General features: G+C 46.1%; 1 protein-coding gene and 2 long non-coding RNA genes across 3 annotated transcripts in view; 2 read left to right on the top strand and 1 right to left on the bottom strand.

Moving 5' to 3' along the window:
• LOC138848597 (uncharacterized) overlaps positions 1–10,475 on the bottom strand; it is a 28,784-nt gene extending 18,309 nt beyond the window's left edge. Inside the window, exon 1 of the long non-coding RNA XR_011386601.1 lies at positions 10,336–10,475. This is a non-coding gene — a long non-coding RNA (uncharacterized lncRNA). The remainder of the gene's footprint in view (positions 1–10,335) is intronic.
• Positions 1–25,331, top strand: part of ANTXR1 (ANTXR cell adhesion molecule 1) — a 241,894-nt gene extending 216,563 nt beyond the window's left edge. The window contains exon 18 of the mRNA XM_002709824.5: positions 21,482–25,331. Coding sequence (XP_002709870.1) covers positions 21,482–21,742 — 261 coding nt within the window. The 3' untranslated portion in view covers positions 21,743–25,331. The remainder of the gene's footprint in view (positions 1–21,481) is intronic.
• Positions 1,460–8,953, top strand: LOC138848598 (uncharacterized). Its single transcript, XR_011386602.1, has 2 exons — positions 1,460–6,393; positions 6,946–8,953. It is a non-coding gene; the product is annotated as an uncharacterized lncRNA (long non-coding RNA).
• Positions 25,332–26,253: the final 922 nt, after the last annotated feature.

Below are 26,253 nucleotides of genomic sequence, written 5' to 3'. Positions count from 1 at the left end.
ATAAAAGCATTCACATAAAAGAGTAATTTTTTTCTTTTTCAAATTTTTATTAACATAAAGAGAACAGGTTTCATGTATTCCATAGGTATGATTCTTTATTTTTTTAAAGTTTATTTATTTGTTTGAAAGGCAGAGTTACAGACAGGCAGAGGCAGAGAGAGACAGATATCTTCCATCCGCTGGTTCACTCCTCAGCTGGCCACGATTGCCAGAGCTGCATCGATCCGAAGCCAGGATCCAGGAGCTTCTTCCGAGTCTCCCACATGGGTACAGGGGCCCAAAGACTTGGGCCATCTTCTACTGCTTTCCCAGGTCATAGCAGAGAGCTGGGTCAGCAGTGAGGCAGCCGAGACTAGCACCAGTGCCCATATGGGATGCTGGCCTTGCAGGCGGTGGCTTTACTTGCTATACCATAGCACCAGCCCCCATAGGTACAATTCTAAGAAGATAACCATACTTCCTTCCCTCCATTCCTCTTTCCCTCCCTCAATCCATCTCCTTCCTCCCTTTTTTGTCTTTAATTTTTGCAAAAACATAATTTTACTTCACTCTGTAATCACAGGCTTAATGCACCACTAACCATGATATTCAACAAGTAAGAAATATAAAGACCACAGTTCCACAGGAGTATAAACAAGGGCTAAAAACAACAATCAAATCACAGGATGTCCATTTCATTCCTATATATCTTTTTTGTATTCTATATTAACTACTACATATCAGAGAAAATATATTTGTAGTTTTGGGACTGGTTTATTTCACTAAGCATAATGTTTCAAGTTTCATCCATTTTGTTGCAAAAGACAGGATCTCATTCCTTTTTATGGCTGAGTAGTATTCCATAGTGTATATATAAATATATTTTCTTTATTCAGTCATCAGTTGATGAATATCTTGATTTCATCTTAGCTATTGTGAATTGAGCTGCAATAAACAGAGGGATACTCCTTTTTGTTTTTTTTTTTTTTTGAAAGATTGATTTATTTGAAGGCAGAGCTAGAGAGAGGCAGAGGCAGAAAGAGAAACACAGAGAGAGAGATCCTCCATCTGCTGGTTCACTCCCCAGATGTCTACAACGGCCAGAGCAGAGCCCATCCGAAGCCAGGAGCCAGGAGTTTCTTCCAGGTCTCCCATGCAGGTGCAGGGGCCCAAGGACTTGAGCCATCTTCTACTGTCTTCCCAGCCATAGCAGAGAACTGGATAGGAAATGAAGCAGCCAGGACTAGAACCGACAACCATGTGGGATGACGACACTGCAGGCAGTGACTTTACCTGCTATGTCACAGCGCCGGCCCCAAATAACTCTTTCATATGTTCATTTCATTTCATTTGGGTAAATTCCCAGGAATGGGATGGCTGGTCATATGGTAGATCTATTTTCAGATTTCTGAAGAGTCTCCATACTGTCTTCCATAATGGTTATACTAGTTTACATTCCCACCAAGAGTGTATTAGGGTACTTTTTTTTTTTTTTTTTTTTTTGACAGGCAGAGTGGACAGTGAGAGAGAGAGAGTCAGAGAGAAAGGTCTTCCTTTTTGCCATTGGTTCATCCCCCAATGGCCGCTACGGCCAGCACACCACACTGATCCGAAGCCAGGAGCCAGGTGCTTCTCCTGGTCTCCCATGCGGGTTCAGGGCCCAAGCACTTGGGCCATCCTCCACTGCACTTCCCTGGCCACAGCAGAGAGCTGGACTGGAAGAGGAGCGACCGGGACAGAATCTGGTGCCGCGACCGGGACTAGAACCCAGTGTGCCAGCATCGCAGGCGGAGGATTAGCCTAGTGAGCCGCGGCGCTGGCCTAGGGTACCTTTTTTCCCCACATCATCACCAGAATTTGTTATTTTTTCATTTTTGAAGTGATATGACATTTCACCATGGTTTTCATCTGCACTTCCCTAATGACTAGTGATCCTGAGCATTTTTTGCATGTGTCTGTTGGCCATTTGTATTTCATAAAGGGTACATTTTTTAAAAAAGAATGCATGCTTTTGTGATTTTCCTTCCGAAAGAGACCTGGACTGGCAGCATGTTCCACAATTTGGGGGCGCCTGTGCTTCCAGTGTGAAGAAGCAAGGACAGGCCTCTTCTCCAGCCTAGAGCAGCTGGGAGCTGGCAGCAGAAGGGCCTGTGCAGGCTGGAAGACAGTCATGCTGCTCTTCCATCCCAAATATGTGACCTTTGGCAGCTTTGACAACACCCTTTTCCTCTGAAAATGTCACAAGAAGCAGAGGAGTTCGACGTTGCTGTCTTTTATGAGAGTACTAAGATATTCAAAACCTTTGCAAATAGTCCACATTATACCCTGTGACTAATGCATAAAGAGAAATCTCCCTGGAGATTATCAAGTCTCCTTGCACACATGTGGGAAGGTGACTCCAGGGAGACGCATGCACAAACCTGCAGTCCCTACCCCTCTGCTGGGACCCTCCCCATCCCGTCTCATCCCTTCTCTGTTGTGCTATGCACACTTTTCTCGTTGCCTCTCCCATTCCCATCAAAACTGGACCTTCCAGTCTCCCTTTCCCCAGACATACACCACCACCCCAAGTGTAGCTGTCCTGAGTACTTTTTCTCTGGCCTCAGGAGGACGGGTGATTAGGCTGATAAACACATGTGCCAGTGTCCAGGGAAGTCCCCTCCAGGGGCACACTCTGGCTTTTAGGAAGATCGCCACGAGGTGCCCACAGGGGACCGTGAGGTTGCGACTGGCACACCAGGTATTACTTTGGATGTGTCTGGGGTATAGGCAGTAGGAAGGGATGTCCCAAGGCAAGGAAGTGTGGAGCTCTCCCATTGCTAGGGACTTTTTGCTTATTCGTAATTTTACCACCTCACATCCAAAGCTCCCAGAAGATCAAAGTGAGCTGTTGAGGATTGCGGTGTCTCCCCACACTGCCCCACAATTGCATTCCTCTGCCCCAATTGCAGGCGCCCCTCTCAACCTCAAGAATCCTCTGCCTCAGTGAACTGGGGGAGGCAGTGGCATTAGCATCAGAATGGGGAGTGGACCAAACCACCAACACCCCCCACACTTGCAGGGTCTTTGGAGACTGAACAAAGAGTGCTCTTACTAAGCATGAGGTCACCTTTCTCGTGCCTGGATTGTCTGGACTCACAGGGTTTATTTGGGTTTATCAGCTGAACTCACCCCAGGGCTGATGTCTGTGAGCAGTTCCTGGGACCCAGTTGGGAGAAGCCCTTTAGGGGACCCTCTTCCTATCCTCTGCAGCAGAGCCTGGCAAAAGGCCAATCAGGGAAAGGCATGGAGCAGGTCATGAAGCCAAGGGGGGTGGGGAGCAGAAGGAAAGGCCAGGCTCGTCGCAAACGTCTCGTCAATCCATGGAGAGCCAAAACAGTGGTCAAGAAACCAGCCCCGAGACCCAGTGGAACCACTGAGAGGAGGCTGAGAGGGGTGGGAGAGCCCCAGGCCCCTACAGGCCCCCAGGTGGCTTTTGGCTGCTCTGCTATTGTGGTGAGCCCTGATGTAGGTAAGGGCTTGTGCAACCAGGACTGACCACTTAAATCTGCAGAAATGAAGCAGCCAGTGCCACTCGTGGTGTCTCTGAGTGGAGCTCCCTGTGGAATTGCTTCTAGTGAGAAAATACAAATCATTGGTAATTAATAGCATTCTTTATCTAAGGGAGGAGCTGGAATACCCAAAGGCCTTACTGTATTACATGCCTCTTTCCAATGGATTTAGGGCATAAATTTTCCTCTTATGATTCCTCTACAATCTCCCTAAATCTAAGTCTAATAAACCATCTCTTCCCAAATCATACAGATCATAAGCACTGCCCGGCCTGGGGAGAAATATCACAAACACTAAATCAGCACAGCCTGGATTAGTGCCGTGTTCCCTGCACTGTGGAAAGGAGGCATCTCGGTTCTGGGTCACGGTGTCATTTCAGGTCCAACTCCACATGGCCTCAGAATTAAGAAGCACACTGGGGCTGAGAGGAGGCCTGAAAACAATCTTGAGGTTGGATAACTTAAATTAATGCTTCTTACTCCTAAATGAATCCCAGATTCTGAGTGCTATAAATTTTCCACTTCTTTTCCTGACCAATCACAGCATCAGCCATGATGGCTCAGTGCTCTGACTGCTGCCTCCCCTTGATTTCTCTGAGGTCCCTGCCCTGGGTAGAACCCCAGCAGTCCTTACCTGAAGAGCAGGCAGGGCCAGCTGGGCATGAATCGCCTCTTTAAGTTGAAGTGGGTGCTCAACTGCGTGGTCTAAATGCAGAGGCAACCTGAAGCCCAGCCCGTTCCCAGAACACCACTCCATGAGCCCACTGCAATAGTTCCCGGGTCCAGCACTGTCATAATCAGCACTGTCTTCAGGAAGTTATTTTCTTGAGTTTTACAGTTTTGGCTATGTTCATAGATGTAGCAAAAGGCCAAAGTAATCCAAGTTTAAACAGAGTAGAACTTGTCCTTTTCCTCTGGGATCAAGGGTCAGAGGCCCAGGCTCCTCCTGCCTTGTTTCTCCAACACCCTGGAGTGTGGCCCTCATCTGCAGAGTCAAGAATGGACAAGGACAGAGATTTCCCTTCCTCTTAAAGCACAGCCTATGCTCACATCCAGCTGGCCAGAGCGGCCACAGGGCCACTCATTACACAGGTGGCCACACTCACCTGCAGTTTGTGCTCTATACTAGGTCAGGCCATCCAGTATCATTTACTGCCTCTTGAACCAATTTATGCAAGGAAGGCTGAGAAATATAGTCACTACTAGATGGTCATGCGCCAATGAAATTCAGGAGTTCCAGGATTGAAGGGAGGAAGCGGTGATGGAGATGGAAGACAATTATCCATCTCTGTCCCAGCATACCTCTATACCTACAAAAGCTAGAACCTGCTAATAGATAAACCACCCTAGTGGACCCAGCTTATGAATGACATCTGTCATTTTGAAGGCACGGAGAAGGTTGAAGGAAGGGGGCAAGCACGTTCTGATTGGAAGGAGGGATAGGGATACTGGGTTCTTCTCTAGGGATGGTAGCTGAAGGGATTGAAACAGAGATGTGGAAACCTGTAACAGAATGACGGGAGCAAGGAAGTGTTGGGACCCAAAGCCAATTCCCAAATGCACGATATTAACCACGGGCGGCTCTGTGCATTGGCTGTGCCTCTTGATTCCTTTTGCCTTAGATTCATCTAAAAACACGTGACTCACAAGAAAGTGCATGATTGAAATCTCCACTCTACCATTCCCTTAACAGAGAGACCATGCGGGAAGAAAAAGAGGCGCCCCTTTCGTGCCCCTTTAGCCTTTCTGAGTCCATTTTTTACGTTTTTGACTCTGGATAATAATATTCACCAAGTGTTGTTAGGAGGACAAAATGGGATAATGTATACAAGGCAGTTAGTACCAAGGCTGGCACAGTGTAAACGCTCCGGGAATGAGAGATGCAACAAGAAACGTCTCACTTCCTAACAAGCACCTGGTCCCTCGTGTGAGTGCATGTGATTAGGGAGCACGGCTGGTGAGACAAGGCTGCAGGATAGGAAAGTGGTGCCTGTGTGATGTGCTGAGGACCTGTTGACACATGCCTGCTTAGGATACCGGTCTGCCCAGACTACCCGTAGCAAGACACTGTGGGCCAGGTAACTTCCATAACAGAAATCTAGTTCCTCACAGTTCTGGAGGCTGGAACCCTGAGAGCAGGGTGCCTGCATGGCAAGGTTCCCGTGAAGGCTCTCTCCAGGCCGTGTGCTCACAGGGTCTTTCTCCAAGCCTGGGTACTGAAAAAGAGAGCAGCTCCCTGGTGTCTTCTTTCACGTCACAAACTCCATACCTTCACGGCCTCATCTAACCCCAGTTGCCTCCCAAAGGCCCCATCCCTAATCCGTCACCCCATCTGGGATTTAGGTTTCACCATATGGATTTGGAAGAACACACACATTCACACATATTCAGTCTGTAACACTGCCACTCACTGGCGACAGTATAGAAGTCACAAAAGCAAAGCGATTCTTTTTTTTATTTTAATTACTATCACCTCCATTTAGGGAAAGCACTATGATGCTATAGGCGTGGCGGGGGGGGGGGGGGAATGACTCACCCTGAAGACAGTGTTCTTCACATTGTGCAAAGGGAGGAAACAAACCTTCCCCCGTGAGCTTGCGTATAGGGAGCAGGGTGAGGTTTGAACTATGCACCAGATGAGTAAGTCATTTCATAATTTTGCATTTTTTCATCCAAGCTAAATAATGCTCTTGGCTAAGTAACCTCAGTCAGTTTATCTTCTGGCTCCAGTTTTTGAAGGCAAATACCCCAACATAAATAAAATGATACACTAATGATGGTTCTAAGGAGACTTATTTAGCTGGAGACATGGATGAGGGCAGGAAAAATATCCTCCCGATTGTTAACAGGGAGAGGCAGAAATGTGGGGAGCAACCCGGACTAGACTGAGTTACTGGAATTAAGACTTATTCTATGCATCTGCTCTCCCACAATATGGCGCTGGGAGAGAAGTAAACAGCTTCCGCACAGCTGCCTCCAGTTCAACCAATTAACTGTGGGACTTGCTCCTGATTGGAGAGCAGCGTACTCGGCGTGTGGGCAGCCGAGTTGGGATTGGCGGAGGAGGACTATAAAGGAGGAGAGAGACGGCATGCACCAGGAACATCTATGGGGAACATCTAAGGGAACCCGTGCAGCCCCCGAGAGAACCGGCCGGCGGTGTGCCGCTCCCCCGCGGAAGTGGGGAATGTGGCCAGGGGGAACTGCCCTTCCACGGAGGTGGAAGGGATAGTAGCCAACCCGGGAAGAACCAGCAGAAAACCCGGGGAGGGCCGAGCAGACGAAAGAACAGCGCAGGGTCCTGTGTCGTTCCTCCACGAAGGGGGGAGCGACATAATGGTGCCGTGACTCGGATATGAAGCCTAGGCAGGGTTTAGTGTCGTTCCTCCACGAAGAGGGGGAGCGACACAGAAAGGGAGAAAAGGAAGGTTGAACAAAACTAGTTCATCCTGGGTCAGACTTTAAATCACTCAGTGTGGCCATGCCACGGTGGGGTTTTTAAATCTTAGAAAAGTGCATTAGAGCAACAGGATTACTGAGACCCATCCAAACTGTGAATTAAAACCAGGCTCTTTGGAGAAGTCCTTGTTACACTGCATGGCGGAACGCGTGGAGTAGGTATTAGACTTGATGCCGCCAAAGAACAAAAGATGGTCATGCTCATGTCTGGCTTTTAGAAGAGTGAAGCTAAACAGTACTTACAGTGTACCACATCACGTCACCATTCAGCACTGTGTGCATCCTCTTGAAACAACAAATATTATCAGTTTATTCCCCTGCTAAATTGTACCAGCAGTGGCATCTCTGCATAAGCCTTTGTCCTGAGCCAATCCCCGGTTAGTGACAACTTTGACCTCCTGTTCGCTTTTCCTGGATCTCCTTTCTCCAATTTCATTTTGTCTCTCTCTCTCTCTCTCTCTCTCTCTCTCTCTCTCTCTCTTTGAGATTCATCAGAACCATACAGGTGCAAATACAACATGCCATGTTTTTGTATGATGAGGAGATTTAAAGAGGAGATTCAAGCATCAGAGGGAGGTTTTATTTGTACAACAACTTCTATGTCAGCCAGTATCTTTTTGTCTTTCTTAGCTTACAGTGGTTGTTTGACCTCCTCAGGGGCCATCAGAATGAGTCCTTCTCAACCTGGATCTACACATTCATTCATTTGTTTGATAAGTAATTCCTTGTAGCTTTAGGTGCAGGTTATACATTGGGCATAGGTTAGATATGAGCACTTAGCAGCCTTCCATATGATTTTGGGATACGGTTGGTCCATCCCCATTTATCTTACCATGTTTCCTCTCTGTCAAGGTATTTATTAAAATGCTTTTCCTATTTTCATGTCAAAAATGGCAATTTAAGCAAAATCAGGGGACATTTCAACCTCCGGCCACCCACTGGTGGCATGGGAGCAGGTAATAAAATGTCACAGACCCAGTGTGTGAATAGGCAAGACCCTCTCTGTATGGCAACATCTTTCCAGTCCTCTCTCGTTCCAGCCTTTTCTCATCACCATAACAGCACATATTCCAAAACGAACGGTGCTAGGGAAAACATCCAGGGAGCAGAAAGGGAAACTTGGGGCAGTTACCTCTGGGGCTGTACCTTGCACCCAGTGATATCACCTTTCTCCCGGAGGCCCCTGGATTCTAGTGCTGCAAAGTGCTAGCCGCTCAAGCAGTGAGGAGACCACAGATCTAGATCCTTAGCAGCGCCTTTGGGAAGGGTGCAAAGTTCAAGGTACCAACGAAGGGGAGGAAACCACAGCTCCTATACTCAGCTTCCACACCCATGAGTGACTAGGCAAAAAGGTGAGCTGTGACTTGTGTCAGGACTGCTGTGGAACAACACTCCAAGGTGCAGTGATTCAAACCGCAGTTTGCTATTTTGTCTTCGAGTTCTGTAGCTTCGCTGGGCTCAGTTGCATAGTTCTCGTTCAGGATTTCTCATGAGGCAGACAGTGGCTGGGGCTAGAGTTATGGAAAGATCAATGGGGCTGGATGACCAAAACTACATCCCAGTTTTCTGTCCCTCCGTGCTCATCCACACGGCCTCTCTCTCTGGGAGAGCAACCTGGACTTCTTATATGGAAATTCAGGGCACCGAAAACAGGAGGCAGAAACTCTGGGGACTCTTAGAGTCCAGCTCAGAGCTAGCTCAATTTCCATCAAATTCTGTTACTCAAACTGGTCACAAGCCAACAGAGACTCAAGGGGGCAGAGGCCAGATTCTGCCTCCCCAGGGAAGTGGTACTGCATGCAGGGAGGAGAAAGTGATGGCAGCCGTCCTTACACCCAGGCAGGAAGCAAAGGGATTCTCTCTGTCCAGGTGGTCGTGAGAGAGGCCCTCGCCCCGCTACTCTTGGGGGCCAAACGACTGCTGCAGCAGAGTAAAATATGAGCAAATACGATTGAGTGAATATTGGGAAAAAGGAAAACTCAGTAAACCCACACCATCCTTGGACTTCAATAGATCAAGCAGATTTTTAAACAGTTAATAAAAGATGTAGAATCTTTGACAAATCAAAAAGTGATTAATGGGTATTTATTTAACAGAGATCTTCAAATGAAGAATTCACACTATTTTTAAATTTTTAAAAAAAATGACTATAAGAGACCACAAAGAAAACTTGAAAAAAAGAGAAAGTATAATTTTATAGGCCACATTTTCCCCCCACCATACCACACACATACACATAGACAAAAAAAAAAAAAAGGAAAAGGAAAAAAAGGCTGGAAAGTAGTAATACCAGATTAAACTCTTTTTTTTCCAAGAACAACAACAACAACAAAAAACACTTGAAAGTTTTCAAATGCTCTGATAAATCACTGTTGGTCTGGGGCTCTAGCAAATGATGACAGTTGGGATACCACCAAAAGAACTTTGTGCGACTTGGAAGAATTGCATACTTAGTAAACAAGAAAAAAAATGAGGTAAGCCACAGTTAAAACTTAGAAAATTATATGAGATGAATCTACAGAAGACACAAGCAAGGCATCTATGAATTAAGAACAAGCTAATGAAAACAAAGCAAAACCCATAAAACTGAGAAATGTCTTTAACCCATGATAGTAGTTAAAATTATATAAATTTCTTAAAACTGTGACATCAGTCTTTTAAATTTTTATTTGTATTTTTTATTCATTTATTTGAGAGGTAGACTGACAGAGGAAGACACAAAAAAGACAGACAGAGCTCCATCTGATGGTTCACTAATGCCTACAACAGTCAGGGCTGCGCCAGGTCAAAGGGAATTCAGTCTAGCTCTCCCAAGTGGATGGAGGAACCCAACTACTTGAGTCATCTCCTGCTGCCTCCGTGCGTTAGCAGGAAGCAGGAGTGAAGAGCAGAGACTGGGACTGTCAATCAGGCACTCCTATATAGGACACAAGCATTCTAACCAGCTTCTTAACCTCTAGGCCAAAGGATGGACCCTAGGAATAAATTCTTAAAACCAGCCTAGAGTCTTACTAAAAACAAAACAAACCTGCAAATCTTTCTTTGAATGTCCTATTTAAGAAGAATGAACAAATGAGATTACTGTAGATAATCTTGAAAAGGAAAAATAATACAAATATAAAACCAATATTAAAATATATTGTGACACACTAATAATTGAAATTCTGCTGTTATAAGTATAAATCAGGCCAGCGCCGTGGCTCACTTGGTTAATCCTCCACCTGCGGTGGCGGCATCCCATATGGGCGCCGGGTTCTAGTCCCGGTTGCTCCTCTTCCAGTCCAGCTCTGCTGTGGCCGGGGAAGGCAGTGGAGGATGGCCCAGGTGCTTGGGTGCCTGTACCCACCTTGGAGACCAAGAAGAAACACCTGGCTCCTGGCTTCGGATCTGCACAGCACCAGCCATGGCAGCCATTTGGGAGGTGAACCAACAGAAGGAAGGCCTTTCTCTCTGTCTGTCTCTCTCTCTCACTGTCTGTAATTCTACCTGTCAAAAAAAAAAAGAAAAGAAAAGTATAAGCCAATGCATCAAAGAAGTAGAACAGAGAGCCCAGAAACAAATGAAAAAACCAATGAGAATTTACCAAATGTTAAAGTGGCACTAAATCAGTGGAAAGGGTGATCATTTGGGCCACCAATTAAGTCACTGGTTTGTTTGCTGACATCCCATATCAAAGCGGCTGGGTTCTGACTCCAGCTTCCTGCTAATGCATGCTCGGGGGGACAGCAGGTGAAGACTCAAGTAGTTGGCCTGGTCTCTGCTACCCATGTGAGTTTGTAGCTGCTGGCTTCTGCCCCAGCCACAGGGGCATTTGGGGAATAAACCAGCAGATGCGAAATCAATCTCTCTCTCCCCACACCCCACCATTTCTCAAATTAATAAAGTAAGTAATTAACTTTTAAAAATCAGTTGGAAGATGGCGGATTATTTAACAAATGGTGTTCACACAATAGGCTAACCATTTAGAAAAAGATGAAATAAAGTTGAACCTGTACCTCACACCTTATACTAAAATATATTCTAGATAATAATATTTAACATTTCTGAGAAATTTCACGTGCCAGAAACTATTCAAAGTTATTTTTAATCTCGATGAACCCGCAAATGATAATCCATAAAATAGGGCCAATTATTTACCTTCTTTTAAAGAAAATGAAACAGAGATACTAATTTTAATTTGTCCAAGTTAACACACCAAGTTGCAGAACCAGGTTTTGAATCCTGGCAGTTTGACTCTACAGTCCACATTCTACAAACATAGAGAAAGGAAATTATAACATAACTGAGGGGAGGGGAGAGGGAGGGGAGGCAGGTGTGTGGAGCAGCATTTTAGTTGCCGCATGAAACACCCACATCCCATATCTGAGTGACTGGTTCAAGTACCAGCTCTCTGCCTCCTACCCAACTTCCTGCTAACACACATCCTAGGAGGCATCAGGTGATGGTTCAAGTACTTGGGTCCCTTCCACCCATGTGAGACACTCAGAATAAAATCCTGGCTCCTGTTTTCAGTCTGGGTGTTGTGGGCATTTGGAGGGTGAACTAGTGAACCACAGCATGGAAACTCTCTCTCTCTCTGCCTCTCTCCATTTCTATTTTCTATCTCTAGCTGACTTTCAAATAAAAAATGAAAATTAGAAAAAATATTAGTGAGGCTATTATAGTGGTGCAGGAGGTTAAGCCACCCCCTGTGACGACAGCATCTCATACCCATTCCAGTCCTGGCTGCTCCACTTCCAATCCAGCTTCCTGCTAAAATGCCTGGAAAAGCAATGGAAGATTACCCAAGTGCTTGGGCTCCTGTCACCACTGTCACCAATGAGGGAGACTGAGATGAAGTTCCAGGCTCCCTGCTTTGACCTGGCCCACCCTGGCCATTGCAGCCATTTGAGGAGTGAACCAGTGTTCTCTCTCTCTTGCTCTCTGTGTGTGTGTATGTGTGTGCCCTTCTATCTCTGTAACTCTGCCTTTCAAATAAAACAATCAAATCAAAAACAAAGGCCGGCGCCGTGGCTCAATAGGCTAATCCTCCACCTTGCGGCGCCGGCACACCGGGTTCTAGTCCCGGTCGGGGCGCCGGATTCTGTCCCGGTTGCCCCTCTTCCAGGCCAGCTCTCTGCTATGGCCAGGGAGTGCAGTGGAGGATGGCCCAGGTGCTTGGGCCCTGCACCCCATGGGAGACCAGGAGAAGCACCTGGATCCTGGCTCCTGCCATCGGATCAGCGCGGTGCGCCGGCTGCAGCGGCGGCCATTGGAGGGTGAACCAACGGCAAAGGAAGACCTTTCTCTCTCTGTCTCTCTCTCTCACTGTCCACTCTGCCTGTCAAAAATAAAAAAATAAAAATAAAAAATAAATAAATAAATAAATGTTTAAAAAAAAATCAAAAACAAAAGCCTAGGAAAAATAATGAAGGTCTTTCTAATACATCTGAAAAATAGACTCCATGGATTGATACAATTGGCTACTCACATAAAAATATCTAATTGTACATTAACAAAGAACATAAGCAAAAATTAGAAGGCAAATCAAAAATCAAAGGAAGAAATAGCTTACATGAAAAGGTTACACAGTACTCTACAAAGTGTTCTTACAAATCAGTAAGAAAGGATCAGAACCTCAGTAGAAAAGTGGGGAAAGGATATGAACAGGCAATTCTTATTGAAGGGAAGTAGGAAAGGACTCCTGTGTGTTCACACAGAAAACCGCCTCATCTCACAAGTCATAAAACAACAAACCTGTAAACAATGACACTCTTCCTTGTGACAACTGGCAAAAATTTTAATGGTAAAATTCAAATTGAAAGTATACGAAAATATAGATTCTCATGGAATAATATTGGGACTACAAATGAATGTCATTGTTTTTCTAGAAGACAATTTGATAATATATAAGGTGATTTCTAACATTTTATGAAAATGGAATCAAAAGATGAGTATTTTGGTGCAAGAAGTTTTTTAAATCCATACATAGCTTTTTCATGATACACATTTTCTGTGAAGTTTTTGAAGACCTATTTTATTATTAAAATCAGTTAAAATGTACATAAACGTTGACTCAGAAATTCTACTCCAAACAGTTTCTTAGAACTACTGATGGATAGATAGAAATATTTATGTATGAGTAAGTTTTATCATGGCATTATTTACACTAGAGACAAATTAAATATACTCCTAATGTTCAACAATAAAGAATTTAATAATTGCATTTGAGGCTTCCATGTGATAAGAGATTTTGCAGCCTCTAAAAGTGGTGGAGAATTGTTACAGTGAATTTTTTAAACTGTTACACAGGCTGATCCCATTTTTGTAAATCCATGCACCACTGTGGTATGTCTGTGCCACCTGAAAAGATAAGCACAGAGGTTAATTCTGAGTGCTGGAATTTAAAATTCTTCTCTCTTCCTCTTCTTCCTCCTCCCTTTGTGTATCTTCCAAATTTTCAATGAAGAAAACAGATGTTTCAGATGAAAGTGAGGGATCTTATTGTTAAATTTCACTGTGATCGAATGGAAAAAAGGGGGCTTTTATTGTTAAGTCAGTCATATCTCAGTAGTTAATCCTGACAAACCTCATGTTTACACGTGTCTCACTAAAGATATGCCACTTTTATTTCTGCCCGTTCCTTCATTTTTTCTGATTTCCTCGTGTTACCAAGTATTTCCTTTGGGCTTTCATCTCACCCTCACTTTTGGCGTCCAAGGACGTTATTATGGAGAGGATGCCAGCGTGTGTCAGCAAAATGAATCAACCAGAAGAGTTGACCTTGGATCCTTTTCCACGAGCAGCACATAAAAGGCAACCTGTGATAGGAGATTTATGGACAGGCAGGCTGGGGATGGAGGGAAGGGAGGCCACGCACACACTCCCCTCTCTTTGCCCTGAGCCGCAGCTTTGGGGAAGCCAGGCTGGTTCTGTGCCAGTTTGTCTCTTTCACAGAAGTAGCCCTATGGCATGATGCTGTCACAAGGAAAATCAAAGCACAGTTGCTTCGTTTCAAAACGTGAGCCATGCTGAAGGGTAGCGTTCAAAGAAAAAGAATGGAGTAGCAGAGAGAATTGCAAAGAGGGTAGCAAATCTTACTGAGGAATTTGGATGCTACTGTCTAGACGACAGGGTGTGCATACACATGTGTCTGTGCATACTTGCACTTGCGTGTGTGTGTGTGTGTGTGTGCATGTTATACAGAAAGCAAAACATCGGTGTAAAAGGGAAAGAGCGAAAGCCAAAAGACCAGTTTAATTGGTGGCCCAGGTTATAGAAGATGACTGACAGTGAGAACAGGGAGGGGTGAATGGCCTGAAAGATCTTCAGAGACGGAATCAGAACTGTCTTCTCCTTGACTGGCAGAAGGTGGCTACCCTTCAGTTCCCACTTCCATCCTCTATTTAAAGTATCAGTCCTAAGTGACTGACTATCATTCACTGATCCTTCCAAATTCCCAGGGGAGAGAAACTGCTTGGGCTAGCACAGGTTAGGTGTCCACCTCTGGTCCAATCAACTATGGCCAAGATCAGGGGCACAGATCACAGATATGATTGCTGAGACCCCTGTTTGTGGGATCATTTGACCAAACTCTGTCTCCACTTCCATTATGTTCTTCATGAGAGTAGGAACCAGAATAGGCTGAACACTGTCAGCAGCATTTTATGCAATGTCTAGGACACTGCTGGCAATCAAAAACCATTTCTCAAATGGATAAATGCAGAAACAAATTAACAAATGAAGAGAATCACAGACTGGGTAGAAGACACCATTAAGTCATCCCATCCCATCCCATTCATTGCTCAGGTGTCTCATTCATCCCTGAAGCCCCAACTTCGGCAGAATTACTTAAGTGCCTTCAGTACGCCAGTGAACTTTTGTGGTCCAGCCTGAGAACCACCCGCCATTAACAAGAGTGATTTAAGTTAGGAACTATGCTACAAATTCCAAACAACAGACTTCCTACCACTCTTTGGAAACCGAATCCATTTGTAACTTGAGAAGCACCTACAGCTCACCAAGCAAGACAATCCTTGCTAGAAGGAGGCCAGAGAGGAAAGGTGTTTGTCAGAGGAAACTTGGCTTATATGTTATACTTTTTCCATCTGATTATTTTAGTATTCTTGCGTGAAATCCAATTTCCTTAAATGACCTCTGTTCATAGGAAACTATTTGTTTTAATCTGTGGGAGCTGTGGCATATTTTTAACCATCTCCGAAGGCCAGCTCCCTCTCCACTGAGCAGGCCTGATATGCAAACAGATGTTTCATAACAGTCAGCACACATGAGCTCACCACTGGCAAGACGGTTGCACACCATCAGCCCACAGCTCTTCTCACATCTCCCCTATTATCCCACAAACCCAAGGTCAGAATTCACAGGCAAACTTGAATCCTTACCACATAACAGAAGAGCTGATGGTGAGCCCCCAATTTTGACTTATTAATACCAAGAATAACCTAATGACCAACTGGAATATATACATTACAAACAGCCAAACTAAGGAGTACAAAAACATGTGCAGTCTGGATGCCCCAAAAGGATTTAAATTATCCAAGTAAAGAGTTCCAAAGCAACTTAAGTTTTGATGGAATCGGACAATATTGGACATCATGGAGCTAGTGCAGCAACTTTATTTTACAGATGAAAATGCTAGGACCCATAGCAAGAGCATGACTTTCCCCCTGTTTCACAGGGAGTGTGCTAATGGCAGAGCAGAAGGTAGAACTCTGCCTCCCGGTCCTGACCTCCAGGCAGAATACAGCCTCCATACCACCAGTGTCCTTGGACCATCCGTATCTGCAGTTCAAAACACAAGAAAAATCCAGAACCTTGTCAACAAGATCTTCATCCTGACTATGCCATAACCGTCTCAGAGTTTGTCACCTCCAATTTAGGCAGAGGGTTTTGTTGAGGGACAATCTCCTTTAACAAAGGAACCCAAAAAGGATTTTAAAATGTACCATGTTGATATTTCAAGTGTGAAAATCAAGGAGCACATGGGATTCTTGTCAGCTCTCCTTGAAAAGCCTAGAAAATGTCCAAAGAGGGTGAGGAAGTGACCCGAGGGGCCCTAAACATGTAGCCATGTTAATGAACCCTGGACCTTCTGAGAATCTGAACTTGTGGGGAAAATCTGAGCTTTCTAAAAAGTCTTGCTGCAACTCAGAGCCCCTCAGGTTTATGAGCAGTATTTGTTGTGTGCCATCTTTAACTTGAACTTGGAGTCTTTATAGCAGCATTAGACTCAGGAGCAGAAGACCCTAACGCCTTGTTAGAAATGTTCACCAACTAGTAAAGGAACAATGAGGAAACATCTGGAGAACACCAAGTGCATGTTATAGTCTTGCATGGAATAGATATTCACAAAGGGCTTAGGATGGGCCAGGATGGACATCCTGAACACAGCAAAAGAATGGAAAGATAACAGCAAGGATCAGATCAAACAGGGCTGCATGTGCCATCAGATGCACTTAGGTTTTATTTTAAAGGTGATGAGAGGGCCCAGCATTGTGGCACAGTGGATTAAGCCACTGCCTGCATCTACAATATGTCCTAGCTGCCCCACTTCTGATGCAGTTCCATGCTTGTGCTCCTGAGAAAGCCACAGGAGATGGTCCAGCTCCTTGGGGCCCTCCACCTGCATGGGAGACCCAGATAAAGCTCCTGGCTCCTGACTTCAGCCTGGCCCCAACCCCAGTAATTGCAGCCATTTGGGGAGTGAACCAATAGATGCAAGATCTCTCTCTCTCTCTCCCTCTCTCTCTCTCTCTCTAACTCTGCCTTTCAAAAAAAGAAAAGAAACCTTAAAAAAATAAAGGGGGGGGGGCCAGTACCGTGGCTCACTAGGTTAATCCTCCACCTGCGGCACCAGCATCCCATATGGGCACCGGTTCTAGTCCCGGTTGCTCCTCTTCCAGTCCAGCTCTCTGCTGTGGCCCAGGAGGGCAGTGGAGGATGGCCCAAGTGCTTGGGCCCCTGCACCCACATGGGAGACCAGAAGGAAGCACCTGTCACCTGGCTTCAGATCGGCATAGTTCCAGCCATTGTGGCCATTTGGGGAGTGAACCAACGGAAGGAAGACCTTTCTCTCTGTCTCTCTCTCTCTCTCTCTCTCTCTCTCTCACTGTCTGTAACTCTACCTGTCAGATAAATAAATAAAAATCTTAAAAAAAATAAAAAAGGTGATGGGAGCCATTAAAAAATTTTGAGATGGAAAGTGAAGTCACCAGACTTGTGTTCTGGAAAAATCTCTTGAAAGCTGCATCAAGAGTTGACAGATAGTGGCAAAGCACTACTTAAATCATGTGATACTATCTACAGGTCATTCAAGAAACTATCCGCACTTTTAGTCTTTATCCAGGATAATGAAATCAAAAGAGGATGCGTCACCAAAGCAAGCAGGGCTAGGTCTGAATAGCCCTCAACCACCTCCGGCCGAGTGGTCTTGGGCAAGAAACAGGAGTAGTCTGGGGCCTCATTTTGCTCTCTGTGCTGTGACAACAATGGTACTTTGCTCACAGGGCTTTGATAAGAAGATGATGGGCCTGGATATCTTTAATGGTCCTTGCAATCTTGTCAGATACAGCCAGGTCACAATAGCATTTTCAGGCCCAGGAGGAAACCCAGCTAGCATCCTATTAAGTCACCACTGTAAAAGAGACAAGGCTGCATGTAATTCTGCAACTTAACCATAGTGTTGTGTTGGTGATGTGTGAAAATGACTGGCATTCATACTTTGTAAAAAAGGAAGCCGAAGTAAACTGAAGTCAAAGAGAAATCTTGGATCTGAATCAAACTGCCAGAAAACAATATTGTGGAGAATTAAATTGGGTTGCAAAGACCAGTGTTATGAAGTGAGAGCTCCAATCATCCTAGCAACCTTTTAACCAAACACTGGTGCAGATTTGCTGGCATATATGACACTGAGAACATCTGGCCTTCCTATTATCCTCTCCCAAGCGAAAAATGATGTCGTGTAAACCAATCTTTAGGCCAATTATATGGTCTAAGTGTTATGGTGTTTATGTTGGCGCCTCTGGCTCCAGGTTTTAAGGACTTAATTTGTAGCCACACCCCTCTTATGGAAACTGTGTGTCTTGCTGTAAATGACACCAGGGATGTGTTTGTGCTGAGTTTGCACCTTTTTTAGAAATATAAATATGTGGAATGCATCTTCAATCCACTGTGTGTGCAAAGCACCGTGGGAGGTCCTCTAGGAAATAAGTTGCTGTTCTGTGGCATTGAGAGTGGAGAAGGGTACAAGAGGCAGGCTCTGGAGAATGCTTTGGTCGCATCCTATGTTATGCTTTTCATTGTTGTTGTTTAAAGGTTGATTTTTTTAAGAGTTGCAGAGCGAGGAGGGAAACAGAGAAAGAAAGATCTTTCAATTGTTGATTCATTCCCTAAATGACCACAATGGCTAGGGCTGGGCCAGGCCAAAACCAGGAGTTTGGAACTCCATCCGGGTCTCCCACATAGATGCAGGGACCCAAGCACTTGAGCCATCCTCCGCTGCTTTCCCAGGTGCATTAACAGGGAGCTGTGTTGGAAGCACAGCACCGGGACTCAAAGCAGCACCCATAGGGGGCGCTGCCACAGATGGCAGCTTAACTCTGCACCACACATCAGCCCCCAATGTTACGGGTTTTTTTCCCTAGTGACTAAGCTTACTGTAGAAGTCAGGTGTGTAGCACAGACACTCTAGTCTGCCGCTCACTCGGAGGGTGTTCAACTACTCAACTAGGAGTGGCAACACCTGATACCATGTCCAAGTGACCTTTCCACCACAGACAAGGCCATCACAGCATCGTAGCCTCTGTGTCTCTGACTACAGAGAAGCAGCATTGAGCTCCATGGCATCTGCCAAACACCATGTGCCAGGCCCTGTTCCACACCTTCCCCAACAATGACTGACTGAACTCCATGATGCCTGTGAGTGGCAGGTGGTGGTGATTCCCATCCCATAGCACACAGTGGGGTGGCCAGTGTGGGGGCAAGGCAGAGGCTATGAGCTGGCCCCTTCACATCTGGTCTGCTTACTAGTTCTGGTCTGAACTAGGCTTGAATATACTGCGGTCCATGGTGAACCATAGCCCAGTACTCTGAAGCAAGGAGCTTACGTCCGGATCCCTGGGGTGTTACTGGCTAATGAAAGTAGGGCTCACTGCCTCTCCCCCAGACCAGTCCCTTCTGCCCTCTTCCATTCCATCTTCAGCTGGCACGTGTGAGAGGTCATCTTTTATCCTGTGGATCCTTTCAGACCCTTTCAGAAACACTTGAGAATCCCCATATGGATTATAAATGGAGTTACAGGTAGAAAAGGGCTGGGAACTTCTGACTTTGGGTAAAACAGCCTCTGGGAAAAGTAGTAGAGTCTCATTGCACAAAACACGTCAATGGGCTTCTCGGTTAAATAGCCTCCTCTCTTGTCCCAGCCCAGTGGCCAGCTTGAAAGGAGCGCTGAAGCCAGGGGGGAACCAAACCCAAGCACCAGCAGCTCTTTCCCCAGGCTCAGAATTTCCCTTCTTTGAAGGAAATGAATGTCTGGAGACTCTTGTCTGACAGCCTGGCTAGGAAGGAAGGACAGAATAGGTGGTACAGTAAATCCTGATTCTGCATTGTCATTATAGGAATTTATCACAGACAGTAACCATCAGGGCTTCCCATCTTGAAGGAAAGAGCTTTATCCAGAGTCAGAAGTAAGCTATAACCAGAGCTTAGATGTATAAAGCTATAAAAGAGGGCTCCCTGGACAACGAGTAATTCGCAGTACTGGGTTGCAAAATTAACAGAACACCGAAAAGCTTGAACATGAGCTGGGTGTTCTATCCAGGCAGTGAGATAATGGCGACACTTCTGCAGTTAGTGGACCCCATAGCCAGGTTAGGTCCTGGTTAAATCTCCCAAAATGCAAGGTCAGAGGAAATGGGGTACTGGCATCTCAACGTGGCATCGTAATCCCTAAACTAAGCCCAGTCAAGATTCTCTAATGCTGTCTTTGCAAATGAATTTTCAGTTCATGGCTAATGTTGCCCAAACCCCTACTACCCCCAAGTGGCTTTAAACAACTCTGTTTTGTGTGACCAAGAGTCTCCCTCATGCAGAGTACCCCCATGAGGCTCTGAGTTATGGAGCAGCAAAGTACAGAAGAAGACCACTCCCTTCCAGAAGTTTCCCATCTGGTCAGGGAGATAAGACATTGACAGAACAGTCGTAGCGTGCAGGCTGCGATGTGCAGTGTGGCTTATAACTAGAGATGAACCCCAAGCCACAAAGGGTGAGCACAGGCTGGAGGTTTCTTTCTTCCCCAGAGCTAACTGTCCCTTAAATTCCACACTCTCCCCTTCTGCTTCCCCCTTCAAGTTTTCCCCAAATGGCCTGGAAAGGGAAACTCTAGGCTCTCTGGATGTATCTGACTCAGGATGAGCGCCTGTCCTGGAGGGTAGGAACTGTCCCACACTGCAGCCCCAGGCCACGCAGCTAGAAATCCCAGGGATGAGATCAAAATGAGCAAGGGGAGAGAGGGGAAGGGCAGCCTCACTGAGGGAGGGATTTTGCAGACAACAAGGACACACAATAGAGAGAGCACTAAGACGCTGCACAGGCCTGGGAACCCAGGGAGACCAGGAGCCCATGAAGGTGGCCCCCACTAGGGTGGAGGCCATGAGCATGGCCACTGTCTGCCCAGGTATGGGTGAGGGTTCTTATGGGAAAAGTAAAGGGTGCTCACTCTCCAAAAGGCAAACATGCACAGTGGGAGAACACCAATGCTGCCCTCCCTTGCAGAGAAGTTAGGCCTTTTGAAGCCACAGAGGGCATGCTTATGACTCCAGCAAGCCTAAGACAACACCACAGGGGACACAGGGCTGCTTGGGGCTGGCTTCAGACTCTGCACTTTGAAGAAGCTACTGTCGGGTCCCAGATGTCTACTCTGCTTCGTCTGGTTGAGTCCCCAGCAAGGGTGAGAGATGAGTTCAGGATACAGGACTGCTTAGTGGTAAAATGCCCCCAGGCTGTATTTCTTAATAACTTAAGGGCACCCGGACAGACTCAGCACACCTGGAAGAAGAGGACTCCTGCAACCAGAGCAAGGGCGGGGCAAATTGCTTATGGAAGAGCTTTGGGGAGGGCAAGGGTCAGGAAGGGGAACCTGTATTTCTGTGTATCTTGTGTCTCTTCCTCATCAGCTGCCTCTTGAATGCACTACCCAGTACCAGTGGCTCATGGGAGGATTCTCACTCTTGCATTGCAATAGAAAAATGCATGCCCTTCATCTTCTGCTGCCTCCAGGAGTGCCACTGAGCTAGGTGCCTTTTGTTTGGCAACTTGGGATCCCTCCTTTAGAAAGCAGCAATAAGAGCAGAGGTCCTGGGAGAGGGTGGGCCCTACCTTCTCTGAGCTTCAGTTTGCTCATCTCTGCAATGGCTCTAAGGCCCAGCTCACACCACACTCCCCAGCTGCCTGTTGTAAGGCCCCAGCTCACGTCTCCTGCTCTGATTCTCTTCTAGGGGCGCTGCATCAACTTCACCAGGGTCAAGAACAACCAGCCAGCCAAGTATCCCCTCAACAACGCCTACCACACCACCTCACCGCCTCCTGCCCCCATCTATACCCCCCCACCCCCTGCTCCCCACTGCCCTCCCCCACCCCCCAGCGCCCCAACCCCTCCAATCCCCTCCCCACCTTCTACCCTTCCCCCTCCTCCTCAAGCCCCCCCTCCCAACAGGGCACCGCCCCCCTCCCGACCCCCTCCAAGGCCTTCTGTCTAAACCCAAGCCCTGGGCTCTGGGCTCTCTCAGAAACTCCGGGGAGGAGGCCCCTCTGTGGCGTTAAAACAGTCTTTCCAGGTGGAGGTGATGAGTGGTGATGGAGCCCACCGAGTTCACACTTTCTAAATTGGTTGGCAATGCCAGGACACCGACAATCGTCATCAGTGGAAAGAAAAGAAATTTTGATTTGCCTGAAAACAAAGGATGAGGCAAACACAGTCACATTTACTGCCGGCCAGCCATCACCTCTAGAAGGTTCCAGAGGCAGTGAAACTGCCAAATGCTCCCAGTGGGATTGTGTCTCATGGAGACCTGGAGACAAAAGCCTTTCTCGGAGGGTGAAATACAGAGTCGGATAAGAAATAACATTGCTGGGTCCCTCGACAAGGCCTTCCCTCCCCCATTCCACCTCCCGTGCCGAGAAACCCCTACCCTGCGTGCCACCCCGGAAGGTGGCGACCTGTGCCTACCACTTTGGGAAAGCTTGGGGACGCCAGTGTGGCAGGAAACTCCACATCAGACAGGAACCCCGAAGGCTGTTCTCCTGCGATGTGCAGGTGAATAAGAACAAATGCCTTGTTGGCCTCTCCCCTTCTCCCCGTTTCCACACGAAGAAGGGAGTGGGTGTTTGCTGATGGAAAAGGTATGTTGCCATGTTGACGTGTAAGTGAAATCAGTTGTGTGCCTTGGCAGGGGGGGGGTGTTGGTGGGAGCATCAGACAGTTTCTAAAACCCACAGGCCATCAGGTGCCAGAGGTGGCTGGCTTTGACCAGACTTGGTCCCCTCACTCCACAGACAGTGCATTGTTGAAGGGCAACCTGTTCATGCTTCATGCTAAAAACCAAGGTTTGGCTTCAAAAGTGATTGAGACAAACACATGAGTTCATCTTCTCAAACTAGCACCACTAGCACCCACCACACGATATCACTGATTTTGTGTTCTTTCTGGATAAAGTTGTGCACCAGAAACTTCTAGGTAGAGCTGAGAGGTAACATAATAAGTGAAGTATCCCCAGGTTCTTTGACTAACCCCAAAAGAGGCACGCGTGTGGATACAAATATATGTCTCCTTTGCTTCTCAACATGCAGATAGTATTAGCTGTTAGCCCAGGGGAAATACACCATATGCACAACACAGAAACGCTCCCAAATGCCCACCATGCTAGGACCCCAGCCCATTCCTCCAAGTCTCTCTGAGTCTGTTTAATCAGAAGCCTTGTGAGCACTCACTAAACCTTGGGCTTCATCACCAGAGGTCATTGTCTAGGGTCTCTTACACCAGCCTGTTCAAAAGCATCTCCCCCTCCAGCTTTCCACATGTCCTGAAACTCCTGTCCCAAACCCCTGAAATTCAAAGTCTTCTGGGAGCAAAGCAGGAGATAAGACATAAACTTAGTGCTTTGGGCTTTGACCTGCCAAGATCCCTCCAAAGCCCATCACGTCAGCCTCGCTCTCATTCTCAGCTAAGAAGGGAACTTGAGGGCCTGGGGCGCATGCCCTTACCACCGACTCTTGTGCCCATGGCAGACAGGGCAATCTGTCACAGTACTGCTTCCCATGAAGTTGAACCATTTCTTCAAAACCCTTCTCAGATGACAACTCCCAGGAGCCACCGCTTATCCATCAGAATTGAGAAAGATGGACCCTGTTTGCCATCCCTACCTTAGAAAACAAAAGCAAATCATTGGCCCCAGGGCAGTGGGGAAGCCCAAGGTCATAAAAGGAACAGCCAGGGAAAAAAAACAGAGCTGGGGAGAGTGCCGCACTGGGGGACCATGGGCACCAAATCTGCAGTGCCAACACCAAACCGACACTTCCCCACGTGTCCCTTACCTTCTCCCGTGGCTGCCGCTTCAAAGAATCTCCCAGCCTTCTACGGCACTAAAATCAGAGATGCTCTTCAGGACTTAGGAAAGCAACCTCCCTCCCCCTCATCCAGCCCTACTGCATTGTCTATTTTTAGAGCACTAGGCTGCTTCTTTAGCTTAGCCCCTGTGGAGCAGGGGCCAGTGTGTCTCAGCCACCAGCGGGGACACTGCTGGGCCCCAGCAAACTATTCCCTGGAGAATGGGTTCCCCAGGCTCATGGCATCGAGACGTCAAGCCCATGGCAACTGTTTTGACTGCTGGCAGTCCAAAACAGTCCTCCCCACACCCCGGCCGCGTGACTGGGCGGCCCTTGCAAAGCCCAAGCCCGGATGCTGACACGGCTTGGCACCAGGTGGCGGGCACTGTGCAACACCCACGGCCTCAACAGCCCATCATTCGGATGCCCTGTGCAGTTTCCAGGATGCTGTGCTGGTGAAGCGTTCTCACTAAATATTCATGTATGATGATCTTTAAAAGGATTAGCAGGGTTTGTCCTTCAAACTGACTCTTAGTGTCACCCCTAGTCATGCAGAATCAATCCTAAGAAGGAGGAGCTTCTCATTGTATGAACATGGTCATATTTTCAGAGCAGGCTACTACAGGCAAGAAAATTCTTAGGCTGGTTGACAAAATCTATCGCTTGTGTCATTCCCTGTAAGAGGCAGGAGATATACGACTGTGATTGGGAAACTGCACAAAGTTAATTTTCAACCCCCATGTTATCATCCTTATAAAGTTTTTTTTATTAAAAGCCAAATTTTTGTTGTATATATTCGTATTCCATGTGTTAGATGGAAGCATTTCTTATCCAGTGTGAATAAAAAGAACAGTTGTAGTAAATTATTATAAAGCCAATGATATTTCATGGCAGGTTATTCTACCAAGCTGTGCTTGTTGGTTCTTCCCATGATTGTATTGCTTTTATAAATGTATAAATAGTTACCGAAACGACGAGACCCTTGTTTGCACAGCATTAACAAGAACCTTGATCAACATTGCTGTCCCCTCTGTTGACAGCCAGTTCACAGCTTCTTGCCTGGAGCTTGGTACACACTCCTGCAAAGACACAAGGTCACTCCTTTACCAAGGTCAAGAGCAGAACTGGTGGATATATTCACTTATAGTCTTGGATATCTGGCCATAGGTAACTTCATTGGAAGTATCATGAGAATACTGATATTTTTTCATGAGAATATGATATGTTTAGTGTCACTGGCACTACAGTCCAAATACTATGTCAAATGGGGGAAATAAATGATGAAAGGACTAGAGAAGACTGGTATTTACGAGATGGTGAGCAGCTTCAGCCCAGTGCCAACTCAATAAAAAGAAATTAATGCTGTGTAAAATGGGTTGAATTAGTTTGCAAACTATGTAAAGATGTATGCAGTGAAAAGCCTGTTAATGCACACCCGGTGGCAATGGGTATTCTAGCCAATCGCCTTTTCTAGTTATCTGAGCTCTACTATATTATCATACCTGGGTAACCAATTTTTTTAAATTAGAGTATGATTTTTTTGAATACACTTAACGTGAAACTCTAACTCTTTCTTCTTTCTGGGAAAATTCAAAGATGGTTACGGCTCTCCAGTGCCTCTGAGTTGTTGTTACGAGAGAACAGTTATCGCTGTGCCGGGCTGTAGGAGACTGGGCTGAACCTGTACAGTGGCAAACCCTGCAAGTTGCTTTTTTTAAAAAAATAATAAATTCCTAAAATGAATGCTTTTGCTGGTTATTTGTGTCTGTCGTAAACAATAAAGTGCACATTGTTCACACACTTAACATCCTGATCTCGTGATCATGGCTATGGTCCTGTGCATTAAATTACATTTCTCAAATCATCCCACGCCCTCCATCCAGCACTTGCCTGTCGGTAACTGCCACTTCTCCCTTAGCTTTCTGACATTCAAACTCTTCTTTATTTCTGTTAACAATTTAAAACAGTAATTCCTGCTTAATGAAGAGGAAAAGAGAAAGTGAAGACAGAAACACAGCAAACCGCCCTGGAGCAGTGAGGTTTGTTTGGCTGCCACAGCAGAAAGGTCACTGACTGATTTAACTCACAGAACAGTCCAGAGGTTCAAGCTGCCTACAAGTTCAGGCAACGCTACAGCCAGAGCCACAATTAATACCCTTCTATCTGTATTTGTATTGCTTCTTCAGGTCAGGTCCAAGTCGCTTTACCCCTCTCAGCTGCTTCAATTCAGCTCCTCTGTTTAAATGGTTTGTAGGTAGAGGAGCAGCTCTTAATAGTTCCCAAATGTATATCTTTAAAAGGCCTCATTAAGCCTTGAATTTCTAACTGGAATAAAATTATCTGTAAACAAAGTCGTGCCACAATTTTTTCCCCAAGTTTCCACTAGAATTCACTTTTTACCAACTTTGGGTACATGCCCATTTTAAAATTAGGTCCTTAACAAATGATTTTAAGATACCCAGCTAGCAATTTGAAAAGAAAAAGAAAAGCTGGACTCCCACATCACTCCTGACACCTAAATTAATTCCACCTGTATTTAATTTCAGTGTAACAAAACCAGGAAAGTACTAGATGTGGAAAAAATGTTTTCCATATGACATAAGGAATTTTTAGATCCTATGTATCACTTGTGTGACCCATCCATTTTCTCATTTAGTCCTTCAAC

Source organism: Oryctolagus cuniculus, chromosome 2 (genome assembly GCF_964237555.1).
Source record: "Oryctolagus cuniculus chromosome 2, mOryCun1.1, whole genome shotgun sequence".
In the NCBI taxonomy this organism is placed as follows: domain Eukaryota; kingdom Metazoa; phylum Chordata; class Mammalia; order Lagomorpha; family Leporidae; genus Oryctolagus; species Oryctolagus cuniculus.
The sequence above is the reverse complement of the archived record's forward strand: the minus strand, read 5'-3'. Positions and strand labels throughout refer to the sequence as shown.